Here is a 14,863-nt window from a genome sequence, read left to right as displayed (position 1 = left end):
ATCTTTCAATAACTTCTGAGAATCCAATGGGGACTAGGTTGATGATAAATGATTGATAACTTGTCGGCTGATAGACTATCTTTTTTTCTAATGAATGGACTTAGTGCAATTTTTTTCATTTCAATTTATTTTATATATTAAGAATTTTAAAACAAAATCTTTTGAATTGCTTAGGAGAGCCTAGGGTGATAATATTTGTGATATAGCATGATAAGATGACTTATTGTCATGAATTTCATAAACAAACATTGACCAGCTTTGATGGTCACATGACTAAAATTAGTTAAAACTTAGTTTCTTGATAACCAAGAGTCTTAAATGGTTATTAGTAGTAGCAGGCTGGGATGAAAGTGGTATATGTATTTCATATCAACAACATTGAATAACAAGTGAGGGATACAGTCTCATTGGACTTACTGTCACTGAAAAGTTGTCCTTTAAAATTGAAATTTGAGTTGATAAGTCATGAACTATAGATTTCTAATACTATAGACTTTCTATTTTTGTGTTCCATATTTGCACTACTGTCGCCGATTCTTTTAAGTACAGTCTATTAAAGATGTTGTGCTTTTTTGCAGTATCTGTGCCCCAGCTGGAACATCTGTCCAGACCTACTATCAGGGTCAGTGCTCCGGCTCCACAGACGATGACGAACTGGAAGACGTTATTCTGGACTACTCGACCTACTGTGAGAACATCTTGTCTCTGAGTACCTGGCCTGGCTACACCCTTTGTAACGACACAGATTTCAACACACTGTTTGGTGGTTACTGTAATCCGGAGTGTTACTTTGGGACTAAATCAGGCACAGTCTGCACCTGTCTGACTGGCTACTGGAACACAACATGCGACACAGAATGCCCTGGTGGGGCCTCTAATCCATGCTCAGGATATGGAACGTGTGATAGCGTGACCGGTCTTTGCACCTGCCCTGTCAACTACCAGGGAGCAACAGACTGTTCTGTATGCACAGCTGGATGGATCGGATCTGACTGTGAAATATCTGAAAATCTTGCCATGGTGACAGATACACGAATTGCATCCTCTAACCAACTTGGATACATTTACAACCTAGACGGGCTCGGTTTCCTTGTCAGAACCATCGGAGAGTACGTTTTACTGATGATTAGCGACAACGTACTGATAGAAGCTAAGATGGTGAGCTGTTACCACAACTTCACCTGCACCACCTTCATGTCTTTCAGGATCGGTGATGACACCAATGGTTACATGGTAGCCACCATTCAAACACCAGTCGAGCCATTCACAAATCCCACTGTTTATCTGAACAATGCTCTCTATTCATTGGATGATCCAATCTACTACCGCGGGTTTTCCATGGAGAGAGTAACAGTCAACAGTTTAAAATTTACAATAAACAATGACATTGTCCTGTTGATTCGAGTTCAGAGTCGGTACCTGACCCTCCAGGTTACCATGCCCTCCAATCTTCTTTCCGTCACCCAAGGGTTGCTGAGTGGTTCCGGATCTTCATTGAGCAGTGACAAGTTACAGCACCTACAACAGTCACAAAATGCTGAGCTAGGAGTGTGTAACTCGGTGGCCAGTATCCAAGCCTCCTCCGCTACACCGATTGGGGGATCCAGTATCACCTGGTCTAGCGTGTCCATCAACCGAACAGCCTCCTCAAACACTTTTACCGACATCAACAGGTACGAAGTCCAGACATGTGACAGGATCATCTACTATCCTGATCCTTCCTATGATTCACAGAAGAATGGTGGATACAGTCTGAAATATGATAAATCAATTGCTGTGGCGGAGGTCATTGATTTCAACACACTTATCGGAACGGACATAACATTCGAATTTGTGGTCAAACTGTATTCAACAAGTACCTATGGCGGAGTATTGTTTTCATTTGTCAATGAAAAGTCACTGGTTGTACAAAGCAGAGACACCATTGAAATAATTTATGACGGTACAACATACACCTCCAATTTGACTCTGGAGAGGGATGTATGGATAAAGATGGTGGTGGTGTACCAAGGAGCCAGTGGACAATTTGATATTTACCAATTCAACAGCACCGGATTTGTATACAGATATACAGACACACTTCCACTTGGAATATTCACCAACCCAGGAACTCTGTCCTTGGGACACTGGATTCCTGCAAAACTGACCACACTACAAACTCAACCTGAGAGTCTTTCAGGCGAATTGGACGATTTCCTTGTATGGAGAATCAAAATTGAGCCCAATGTTATTGTAGATGTCTGGAGGATGCATCCACTTGATGTAAGCCATCTACTGCATCTGATGTGGACATTTGATGAAGGTTACGGCTCTACATCATATGATGGATTACAGGGTAAAACATTCACTTTGCCTACAGCGCCCTGGTCAGTACCAACATGGGTGGCCTCAGACTTGGTGTATGCAAGATTATCCTACCCCGGCATCTCTGATGTATTTTATTCCAGTAGTGCTCAGCAGTTACTTGGAGAAGAGATATGTACTGAAATTACCAATACTACATCACAGTTGGGAGGATTTTGCAGCGGCATGACTGATTCGACAAAACAGGTGTTTTACTTACAATGTGTTCATGCACTTACTGGTAGTAGAGAGAGCATACCTGCGTACGACGTCGTTGTATCTTACGCTGAGATTTGTGACCAGACATTGAACATAACAACTGCTAAAGCAGCAATCTGCAGCCAGCTGGACCATGATTCTAAGATAAACACACTCTGTGATACCAGTCAGTCCTGTTCCTTTGGAACTCCACTATTGAATGGATCCTGTATCTGTACATCTGGTTACTATGGTAATACATGCTCCAACCAATGCCCCGTCAGTTCGTTCAACCCTTGCAATAGTAGAGGAGTGTGTGATACCTCGGGATCATGTACGTGCGACTGGAACTGGGGCGGAGCAGCCTCCTGCACATCCTGTAGTACTGGTATGCAAGGCCCTGACTGTCAGGTGCTGGTCACCTCAGCCCTAACTTCCAGTGGTAGTCCTGTTGCGTATGTCAGCGGATCAGGAGCGTTTATGGGATTCAATGGTAAACAGGTGTCACTAGCAGATTTGAACGGACTTTATACAGCCTTCTCACAAGCAGGAAAGATCGACATCCAAGTGTACAAGGTAAGCTGCCACATTGGTTCGTGTATTGTGGCAGTTGGCATTTCAACGTCCGATGATGAAGTTGTTATCTTATCCGGAGGGGCTGATGCCATGCCACTGGTTTATGACAACAGTACATTAGTGACCTTGACTACGCTATTAACGGACCTGAGTCCAACTTTCAAAGTAGAGGTCAAGTCTCTTCGGACCGTAGAGCTGACAGTGAAAACACCAGAAACCACAACAATAACTCTTCTGATGCAGGACTATACCATCGACATGACTATTAAAACTGTGTCGGCCATCTGCACAGGAAGCACTGGAATAATAGAAGCCTGTGGTACTAGCAGTGTCTACACCAGTATGAACACCACCGACCTTGAGGCCCATATTAATAACAATTATCAGACAACTTCAGGGCCGATTGTCAACACACTAGGCTCTGGCATAGTTGGAGATGCAGGATTTTCACTGTCTTTCAACAAAACTGCAGCTTCAACACAAGAGCTTCAATATGGTTCCAGTTACTCTCTCAGTGGAAGGAACTTCAGTGTCAGTGCTTACTACAAACCAAATGCAGAGGGCGGTGTCATCATGTCTTATGGCAGAAATACAACATTCGCTATACTGAATACCAACCCACTTTCTCTACAATGTGGTACCAACATTGTCGAAACCTCAGCATCGTCAACCACTGGTTCTTGGAACCAACTCGTGCTAACGTTTGACACGAGTGCAAACACAGTTGACCTGTACCACTATAGCACCAGTACAAGCATCATCTATCAAACCTTATCCTTCAGCTGCGCAAATGTCTTCTCTGCTAATGGAACGATCGCTTTGGGCGCATGGACACCTTCAGTGGACGACGCTAAGCACACAGTGAACGCCTCATATGATGGCTACATCGATGAAGTATCAATCTGGAAAGATATGATTCCCACCGAACTCATCTTCCAGGCCCAGAGTTTGAACATCAAAGTGTCTGGATTTACCAGTGAGGTATCATCTGTATATATGTTCTCTGCAGGAGTTGGATACAACGTTTACGATAGCATCCATGGTAACACCATTGATTTGCCAAGGTCACCGTGGCAGTCTCCCGCTTGGACGGTTTCTGACTTATACCTGAGAACAATAACGTATAATGAAGCAATTGCTTCTACAACAACGCTTGCAACTGCAGAGCCTTTCTGTGCTCAGTTCTTTGGATCTGGGACAGTTACCTCCAACTGCGCTGGAATGTCTTCACAAAGTCTATGGTGGTTCAAACAGAAGTGTATTGACGTCGTTTCCACTACTGGAAATTTCAGCTTAGGAATCATCCCAATGGCAAGTTTCATATCTACTTGCACTGCCACTGGTGGATCTGCGACCAATCTGTACAGTGTTATTGATTCTTTGACCAATGTTAACATCCCTAGTTGGATAACCAACGAGTATCGGACATGCTATTTCGGCGTTTACACCAACAGTACCTGCAAATGCAACTATGGATTCTACGGAGCTCAGTGTGACAGCACATGTCCCAATGGCTATATCAACCCTTGCAATGGCTTTGGTAGTTGTGACACTGGCGGAACATGCCAGTGTAGTGGCCATTTCACTGGATCAACTTGTGATAGTTGTGCAACAGGATGGGGTGGAGAGGAATGTATCCTGCTATCTACAGGACAAACAACCAGCCAAGCAACGCTGGTAGCACAGGGAACTACAATGGGCCAGGTTGTGTCACTGGATGGAACAGCATTTGACATCACCAGCACCGGAATCTACAACCTTCTCAATGATGCTGCTGTCGGGAAAGCCTTTTACGGTTATTTCGCTCAATGTGATTCATCAGCATCCAGTTTTGGCTCTCTTTGCATGAATGGATTAGGAATAGAACATGCCTCAGTCTACTACGGTATCAAAACGGACAGTTTCCAATCCACCAAACTTGTAGTGTACACCAACAGTCTACCTATTAACGTGTACACTTCCCAAACAATCGGTACGATGATTATAACACTTGTTACATCTACCCGTGCCGAAATCGAATTCACAGATCTTCAATTCAGCGTAAAAGTATCCCTCATTAGCGACCGTCTTTTGACGACAATCTCTGTCGAACAACAGACCTGGGTATTACATTCTAACGACTTAAGTGGACTTTTGTCATCATGCAACACCACAGAATCTATCATACTGGATACATGTGGGGTGACCAGATCTCAGATATGCAGTGGCACTGCAGGATTTACATCAGCATCTGGTTGTGCTTCTTCACTTACGACGGCAGCTTTGTCTACCTTTGCCAAAAAGTTCACTACCAATGACACGACTATCAGCAGTATGATGAGCAGCACTATTTCTACCGATTCCAACTGTCTTCTTTACAGTGGCAATGGTAACAGTGTGGAGGGATTACTTTTACCCACGTCATACATGACACTGGAGTTTTATGTTAAACCTACAGCAGTTGGCGGGGTCATCCTCGCCTATGGGGTCAATGGAAACACTTTCCTCTTGGCAGATTCCAGTGCTGGATTGAAGATACAAGTTCAGAGTGCAGTGTACCCAACAACCCTGAACCTGGAACTCAATGTCTGGAACCAGATCAGTCTGGCATACAGACCAACTGTTGGAATGCTAGAGGTCTACCTGATTGACAATGCCGGTGTGTCTGATGTAAAGGCTGTGTCTGTCGACTCCTCCGTTCTAGCCTCGGGAGGAACGCTGACATTTGGGCAATTAGGCACTGGTATGTCCACTACGCTTGCAGGTTCATACACTGGATATATCGACGAAGTGAGGATATGGGATCGAGTTCATAACCCTACGGTGGTAGCGAATAACCCCAAAATGACAGTTTCAACAAAATCGCCAGACCTCTCGCATGCTTGGTCATTCAATGATGGAACGGGTATAAAAGCATATGAATTAAAGCAGAACCAACACATATATGCTTTAGATATTGCAAACCCACCAGTTTGGGTAGAATCAGATCTTGACTTAACTGAGGATCCTTCCATCTCACTCCCAGATTATACAACAACTTCACCACAGGCAACTGTCTCAACGGCAATCTGTAATACACTGATACAAAGTTCAGCAATGACAACTGCATGTCCAGGACTCACCGATTTATTAACGTCTGCCCTTGAACAGTGCCAAGCACTCGTAACAGCTACTGGAGACCAGACTGCAGCTGAAACAGTTGCACTTAATACAGCCGAGTTATGCCAGGTAGCCAACAATTTAACTCAGTCTCCGCTTGAAACCTTATGCGCTTCTTTCAGTAGTAATACCAACTACCTGGTGTCCTACGGAGCTGGATGCTCCTCACAGTGTATGTTCGGATCGACCAGTTCTGGATCCTGTGTGTGTGACTCGAGCCACTATGGTACCAGTTGTGCAGACACGTGTCCTCTCGGGGATTCTGGAGCTTGTAACGGACATGGAACTTGTGGTTCAAGTGGTAGTTGTGTGTGCACCTATCGCTTCCTTGGTAGCACTACCAGGACATCTGCTTACTGGGAAGGACAAAACACTAATACAGTAGTGTCGGGAACTTCTCCATCTTGCTCGCTATGTTCCAATGGATGGGCAGGCAAAGAATGCACACTAGCCGTAGAAGCAGCCAGTGCCACAGCAGCAAACCGTATCGGATTTATCTACGGTCCTTATATAACAACACTGGACGGGGCATCGTACCACATAAACTCTGTTGGAGTTTACAGAGCCCTTACTTTAGCAGGAGTAGACGTACAGATTCTGTTTAATCCCTGTCCAGGAGACATCAAGTGCAGAGAGGTGAAGGAGATTGCCTTTGGAAGTTCGGTCAGTATCACGATCAACAATGGCACAATGGCACCAAAGGTTGGAGGAGCCCTGCAAGTATTCCCCACCACAACAAGTCATGGAAGCGTTTCACTGAAATGGGTTAATGAATATTACATCAGAGTATCTGTCGGAAGCAGCAGCGCTGTTGTCTCCTATAGCAGCATAGGCCTCATATGCAGGTTCAAAGTAAGCTCATCAGACGCAACCACGAATACAGGACTTTTGGGTAACAGTGATGGCTTATGGTGGAAAGACTTTCTATCTAGTACTGATAGTGCCATAACTAACGTAACCGTAGCGGAAAGTCTTTTAACTAAGACGTATATTGGAACGGCATCAAAAACTAAAGCAGGAGAAACAACACTCACTCCTACAGTTCTGGATCCAGCGTACGAGGTGAACATAACAACAGCAGGGTATATCATGCATGTCACTGACCAGACAATAGCGTTTACTTCTGTGCACACCACATCAGATATCGCTTCTCTAACAATAAGTTTCTGGCTTCGTGTGGAATCCCATTCATCTAGCAGTCACAGTGTGATAGTATGCGGCACTGGAACTCACGACCTGGAAATAGTTTTATTGAATGGAAATATCCGAGTGATATGGCAGAATACATCCATTGCCGATTCAATCACAGTAACCATCAACACATGGACATACGTCGCTTTGGTCTGGCAGTCGACAGACGGAAGTATGATGGTGTACTCTATATGCAACAACGCTCTACAGTACAAAGCCTTCAGTAACGTTCATCTGGGCAATAGCGTGAACATGGATAGTGTATCAATCATAGGAAACTCCTTATCATTCGTAGACGTGGAAAATCTGAAAATGTGGAATAGGGTCAAAACAATTCAAGAACTGATATTAGATATGGAGAAGTACCAAAGCTCAGACCTTGATACGAATGGCTTATTGGTCCTAGCACAGTTTGACGAGGGTGTTGGAGCTAACACAGCTATGTCGTACTATCCACCAGCAGGAACGACAAGCGTTGTCTCTGGAACCATATCAGGCGGGTCAACATCTAGTGTGTGGATGCCATCATCCGCTCCCATCGCGAGCTTTTATCCTGCCTTGGACATCAAATCTAATATTCAGGACAATGACACAATGAACAGCTGCTTAACAGCTTTATCTGACCCTCTGATTTCAATGCATTGTACCGGTGTTGACAACTTGAAGGACTTCTTGGTGGAAGTTTGTATAAATGAATACAGTAAACTCAGTAATTTGACAACGAATGAGACTATCCTATACAACCTGATCTTCTACTGCCAGGGAACATTTGATGTCAGTGAGTGTGAACTGGATGGTTACTTTGACTACTGTACAGAGGAGACCACGGAGGACGTTGCTAGTATGCTGATCATAATTATTGCAGGAGCATGCGGATTTATCCTGATCCTCCTTATCATCATAATAATCATCTGTATAAAGAAGAAAAAGAAGAAGAATTCAAATGTCAATGACAAGTCAGATGAAGATCATGAAAATGAAGGGTTCGACTGTACATCAGACTACATCGGAATTGGAGGCATTTCCAGTGGCGCCAACTTCTACCCCAGCCAAGCGCCCACAGGCACTGAACGACGCTTCAGTAGGCAGCACTCCATGACCTCGATTTCAACTTCTGCTTCTGCCTCCTCTATCATGTTTGGAGAACAATTTGGGCAGTTAGACTATGACGGTAGACCTCCAACAGGCCTCAGTGATCTGTTCCACCCTGACCCACGTAAGAGTTTCAGTCCAACTCCATCAGTCGATGGGAGACGTGGCTCCTCCATAACTGTTGTTAGTGCGGATAATGGCTCTGGAATGCAAACTAGTTCGTTCATGCTCCCAAAACCACCGAAGAAATCCTCTGCAATTCGTCCTGATAGAGTAAACAGAAGTGCTAGTAAATTATCAAACAGTCGCCCTAGTTCAACAGCGAAAACACCAGTTCCGAAAATTTTACCAGAGGATCTCCTGGAAAGTATGGCTTCGCCAAGTAGTCCTCCGCCCATCCCAGAAACACCAGATCTTATGTCGTTTCCAGAAAACGGCACTGAGACTCCAACCCCATTTTTAAGAGGGCCTCCTGGAGAGTTTATGATGAGTGCAGAAAAAGATCCGTTTAAAAATCTGCCTGAAAATCCAATGCTGGTTATGCAACAACAGAAATTCATGGATGATGACAACAACATTCCCGCAATGTCGACCCTCTTTTCTAAGAAACCTAAGTTACCTGTGAATCGCATGCCGAAAGCAAATGCACCGAAACCTACTTTTAACAAGTCTGTTAGCAGTGTCAGTAATACCAGCACAAAGGACGCACCTAAGCCAAAAAGTGGAGCAACCCCTCCAGCTAGTGTGGCTTCACCACCAGCTAAACCGCCATCTAAACCAATGGTTTCTAACACGGCGGCACTCCCGTCAGGCTTTTTCGGGGGCAAAGAAACACCGCCAGCTCCAAAACCTCCTAAGAAACCCGAAATCGAGGATTGTGAAGAGGAACCAGAACCCGAGGGTCCAGTAGATCGACGCCCAGGTCATTTTCTCAGCGGACCAGAACCAACCAATCTCGGGAAATTTTCTGTCAATCCCTTCGCTAAAAAGTGACACAAATGTTAAATGTAATTTGTTTCCTTCACTGGTTCCAAGACGTCAACCACATTAACAATGAAAACAATCTTATAATTGTTTCTTAATATGACTATTTCATCATGTATTGCATTCCAAAGTACCAATGACTTTCGGATAAATTTCCGACTATATAAAATGTTATTAACAATATTGAGAATAAAAGTGTCAGAGCAAACAACATGTTTGATCTAAATGGCATTCCAGCTAATACTAATTTTACAAATAGTATTATTTTCCCTTATATTGGTGAAAAAAGATGATTCGAGTACATAATACCAGTGAATATTGATTACAGAAAGAATTTGTTCAAAATTTGTTATTTAATGTTTTGTTTATTCTGTTTTTATTACTTATTGTGATTGTAAATAGTTAATAATCAAAATGTGTGATACGCTTTTTATCATTATTCAAATATTATTTTCTACAATCTTTACATAAAGTATAATTTTAGAACTATTTACAGAACTATGTATCATAATAATGTAATTTTATGCATGTATGTCTGTTGTGATATTCAATATATTTTTCTGATAAGATAAACCTTTTGCACATTGTTTCACATTCACTTGTATTCAAGAAAACTATTTAGAAATATGTTCCATACATAACATGTTTAAGTATGATTGATTATGATTTCATTTAAGATTCTATTTTGTATTTTTGTTCGACCTTTTCTGTCTCTCACAGTATTTTACACGTTTCCTGTTTCTTTGATTCCCTCCATCGACGTCTGTGATCAAAAGTCATATATAATGTCTATCTGTCATATGTATAATTCCTACTATATAAAATAGTGTCTTGATTGATTGTTACAGCAATGATCTCCTGAGACATGAATGGTTTGTAGTCAAACAAATGTTGACACTAAAGATCTACCCTTCTGAGCTTTAAATCATGGTTAAGTTTCGTTTCGGTATGGTTTAAGATATTTAACTTGAATTCAACAAAGTAAGATCAATTTGAAAAGAAAGCATGCAGCAGAAAATACGTAATGATTGTAGATATTTCATACTGAGTTTTAGCAGTTAAAATGTACCGATTCAGCAGCCATTTTGAAAATCCCCCCAAAAATGTATTTCCTGCACTCTACTTGGTACCAAAGTTTCAGTTTTTTAACGTGGAATATTTCACTAAAATTGATATTGTATCGTCATTTTCTTTGTTCTTTTGGATTTTCCCATTTTCTCTTCTCAAAATAGGGAGGGGCTCATAAATGTTTGACAGCAAAACAAACCCATTTTTTCATAAGAGCAGATTATTAACGAAACTCACAGCCGTCGATGGGCCGTTAAACATAAACAAACAAACAAACAAATATTAACGAAACTAGTTTAAAGTGATAATGGTTTAATAAGATTATGTCATTCATGAAAGAAAGTGTTTTATTTTATTTTATATTATGTCATCTATAAAAAGAGTCAAAATTTATTATTAGGTAAATTGATATCAATTTGAAAAGTAGACCATCATCGAACAGATTTTGAAAGAAATTTAAAAAGATTGTGTCATTCATGGAAGAGTATATTTCCGTTTATATATATTTCTGTTTATTAACATCATTTCAATATACAATTTTTTTTATGTTTTTACTTATCGACTCAAATCAAATTAATTCTAAAAAAAATATCTTGTGCTGTTCAAATTCATCTTCTTCTTTTTATGATATAAGTGATCATTATGTTTCGGGAGATATTGCGATCTGTACATTTTCCATGTGATTTTGTTATGTCTGTTTATTACATGTTACAAAACACTTTGTTACTGTTTACTTGAGCACACATTCTTACGACATGTGTCTTTGTAATTAAGATTAAATAAATTTAGTATCACTTACAATGCGTATGCTTCATTCTTGTCTTAAAAAAATCACTGTGTAAAAGGACAGACTTGGTTGCTTTTTGTGTGTTTGATCTTTGACAGACTTAAGTATATTTCCAAGCGTTTTTTAAACACATATGCATTATTTAATTTTATATTCCAAATTCGTAATACCATTTCTTGCCAATGAAATATTCGCTCTTCACTGATAATGTTTTAATTTGGCTAGTGTAATTTTGCCATTCGCAGAAGAAATTCTTTTATAGTAAGCTGTGCATTTCGGGTAATATAAACATGTTTTGCCCTCGTTATTGGAGGGGAGAAAAAAGGCGAAATTCAAGCTTCAAATTACGTGCCCTGGTATTAAGTAAAGCAAATATTAAGTAGAGACAATTCTTATGTCAACATCCACGTCTGTCTTTTTCCTTTAACTTTTCAAAGCATTGTTAGCTTACAGAATCACAATTCTTTTCATTTTAATGTTTCATTGACATCGAATTCCTCAGTTTGTTTGGAATAAGCTCGTGCGTGAACTCTTAAACGATAGAAATGTTAAAACTTTGGGACACCATGTAGTTAAGCTAACGGTAGTTATTCATGTTTTGGAAATAAGTTTGAAAAGACGTAATGACTTGTTTAGCTAGCACTGCTTTAGAAAGAAAGAAAAAGAGTGTATTAAGCTGCGTCAGCTAAAGTGTTATAAGGTAAATTTCATAGCTATTAAAACAAAAAAGACAATTTACCTGTCCTGGAATGTTTTTTGAATTGTTCGTGCTCAAATTAAACACATTGTACACAAAAATCCTCCAAAGAGTTTCACTTCTAAAAAAACCTATTGAAGCAGCCAAAGACTATGAGGGGAAAATACTGCCATAAAACTGGAACGTGCTTAATAGTCATTGTCCTTACAAAGTTTATCTATCGTAGTTGTTGGGATTCAATAATAAAAAAACCCATTATGGTAACCTTGATCTCACACGTAATTCAGTGAAAACGAATCTACAAACCTCAACATATTGATGTACAGGAAAATGGTGTTCAGATTCAATTTGAAAGACTTAGAAGAGTTTTTTTTGCATACTCTATCCATATCAAAATTCTTAATCATTTCTGTGGGTAGTGGAAAGAGTATCAGGATGTGTACATTGAATTTAAATTTCTGTTCAGATAAAAACAAAGAATAATTGTGTATTTTTTTTCTCTATAAAATCAAGGTTTGTTATTGAATTAACTTCAAAAAGAACTCATGTAGGTTATGTCCTGCGATATTACCGATTCAAATACGTGATATCACCAGATGGGATTAAAAAAACCTGGGATAGTAAAACACAATTTAAAAGGAAAGCAGAACTTTAGAAGAGCTATTTAATCATCAACAACTATGTTAAAAGGTCAGGATATCTGTGGTTAGGAATCGGAAACAACTCATTAATTCAAACCGCTCGATGAAAGCTGTACAAAATATATACAAAAAATGTATCTCACAAAGCAAAATAATGTCAAGCTGCTAACATTCAAAAAGGCAAAACACAAAGACAACTTACCAAGACCTATCGCAATGGCACATCATCAAAAGGTCAAAAGACGGACACCTATGAAATAGGCTCCATACAAAAACAAAAAAGTCAAGAGATCAAACCCTAGACTATAGTCACCCAACAAGCATAAAATGGTCAAGAGACAAACTCCTAAAATATAGGCACCCAACAAGGACGAAAAGGTCAAGAGACCAACTCCTACAATAAATGCACCCAACAAGGACGGATAGGTTAAGAGACCACCGACTCTTAAGATATAGGCACACAACAAGGACAAAGAGGTCAAGTAAACTACTCCTAAAATATAGGCACCCAACAAGGACAAAAAGGTCAAGAGACCAACTCCTACAATATAGGCACTCAACAAGGACAAAAAGGTCAAGAGACCAACACCTAAGATAAACGAGACCAACTCCTTTAATATAGTCACTCACGAGGACAAAAAGGTCAAGACACCAACTCTTACAATATAGGCACCCAACAAGGTCAAGGGACCAACTCCTAAGATACAGGCACTTAATAAGGACAAAAAGGTCAAGAGACTAACTCTCAAGACATAGGCACTAAACAAGGACAAACAGGTCAAGGGACCAACCCATAAAATATAGGCACCCAACAAGGACAAAAAGTTCAAGAGACCAACTCCTAAAAAATAGGCACCCAACAAGGACAAAGAGGTCAGGAGACCAACTCCTACAATATAGGCACTCAACAAGGACAAAATGGTCAAGAGACCAACTCCTTTAATATAGACACTAAATAAGGACCAACAGGACAAGGGACCATTTCCTTAGATATAGGCACTGAATAATGAACAAAATGGTCGAGAGACCAACTCCTAATATATAGGCACCCAACAAGGACAAAAAGGTCAAGAGACTAACTCCTCAAATATTTAGGCACTCAACAAGGACAAAAAGGTCAAGAGACCGGTACTTTACATATAGGCGCCTAACAAGGACAAAAACAGATCAAAACACTATCTGTGAGTTTAAACTAAGGATACTCAACAAGGACAAAAAGTTCAAGAGACCAACTCCTTTGATATAGGCTCCCAACAAGGACAAAAAGGTCAAGAGATCAACCCCTAAACTATAATCATCCAATAAGGACAAAAAGGTCAAAAGACGAACCCATAAACTATAGGCACTTAACAAGGACAAAATGGCCAAGAGACCAACTCCTAAAATTAATAGGCACTAAACAAGGACAAAAAGGTCAGGAGACCGGTACCGTAAATATAGGCGCCTAACAAGGACAAAAATAAATCATGACATTTTCTGTAAGTTTACCTATATTTAGAGATAAGACAAAGACAAAGAATTCCATACCAACACTGAACATTATTTAGAAGAGAATTTCATCCGTTTTCTCTCCTGTGGCATAGAGGCGGGGACCAAAAGAGTAAATTTATTTCATAATGACGTCACCAAGCAAGTATGAATTGAATATGATGTCGCAAATCCGCCGATACTTGCCTGATAGAGTTCACATAATCGTTATAGATCAATATGTTGACAAAATGAAAAACGCAACTTAACACACATCCTAAGTGAGGAACGCTCATTATTTGATATACTATGTGATGTATTGCACGAGCCGAGAGCAGTAAGCACCATCTCTTATCATCTCTATATCGGACACAAATAATTCATGTTCAACGCAACAGTAGCGACATTTCACAGTTAAGAACAAATTAATCCTCTGTGTTTAATTATTTGTTTGTAGTGTCATGACGGACCCGACATGGATCATGCATCGATAGAAAAATACACTGAAACACTATCAATGTTTATGTATGTCGGCGCCATAGTTTTATCTCATGTTTAATTTAAAGCAATTTTGGATAACAGCACATCCCTCCATTAAAATAATGATGGAATCTCATGATATAAATAGGTGTGTAAGCAATTATATCAACTATAGCTGTTTTAATTAATTTTGTTTTATTC

General features: G+C 40.3%; 1 protein-coding gene across 1 annotated transcript in view; it reads left to right on the top strand.

The window, feature by feature from the left end:
• Positions 1-11,388, top strand: part of LOC110465164 — a 161,151-nt gene extending 149,763 nt beyond the window's left edge. The window contains exon 109 of the mRNA XM_021520809.1: positions 579-11,388. Coding sequence (XP_021376484.1) covers positions 579-9,531 — 8,953 coding nt within the window. The 3' untranslated portion in view covers positions 9,532-11,388. The remainder of the gene's footprint in view (positions 1-578) is intronic.
• The last annotated feature ends 3,475 nt before the right edge of the window (positions 11,389-14,863 follow it).

This window comes from Mizuhopecten yessoensis, unplaced genomic scaffold (genome assembly GCF_002113885.1).
Source record: "Mizuhopecten yessoensis strain PY_sf001 unplaced genomic scaffold, ASM211388v2 scaffold11059, whole genome shotgun sequence".
Taxonomy (NCBI): Eukaryota; Metazoa; Mollusca; class Bivalvia; order Pectinida; family Pectinidae; genus Mizuhopecten; species Mizuhopecten yessoensis.
This window is presented reverse-complemented; position numbering and strand designations above follow the sequence as displayed.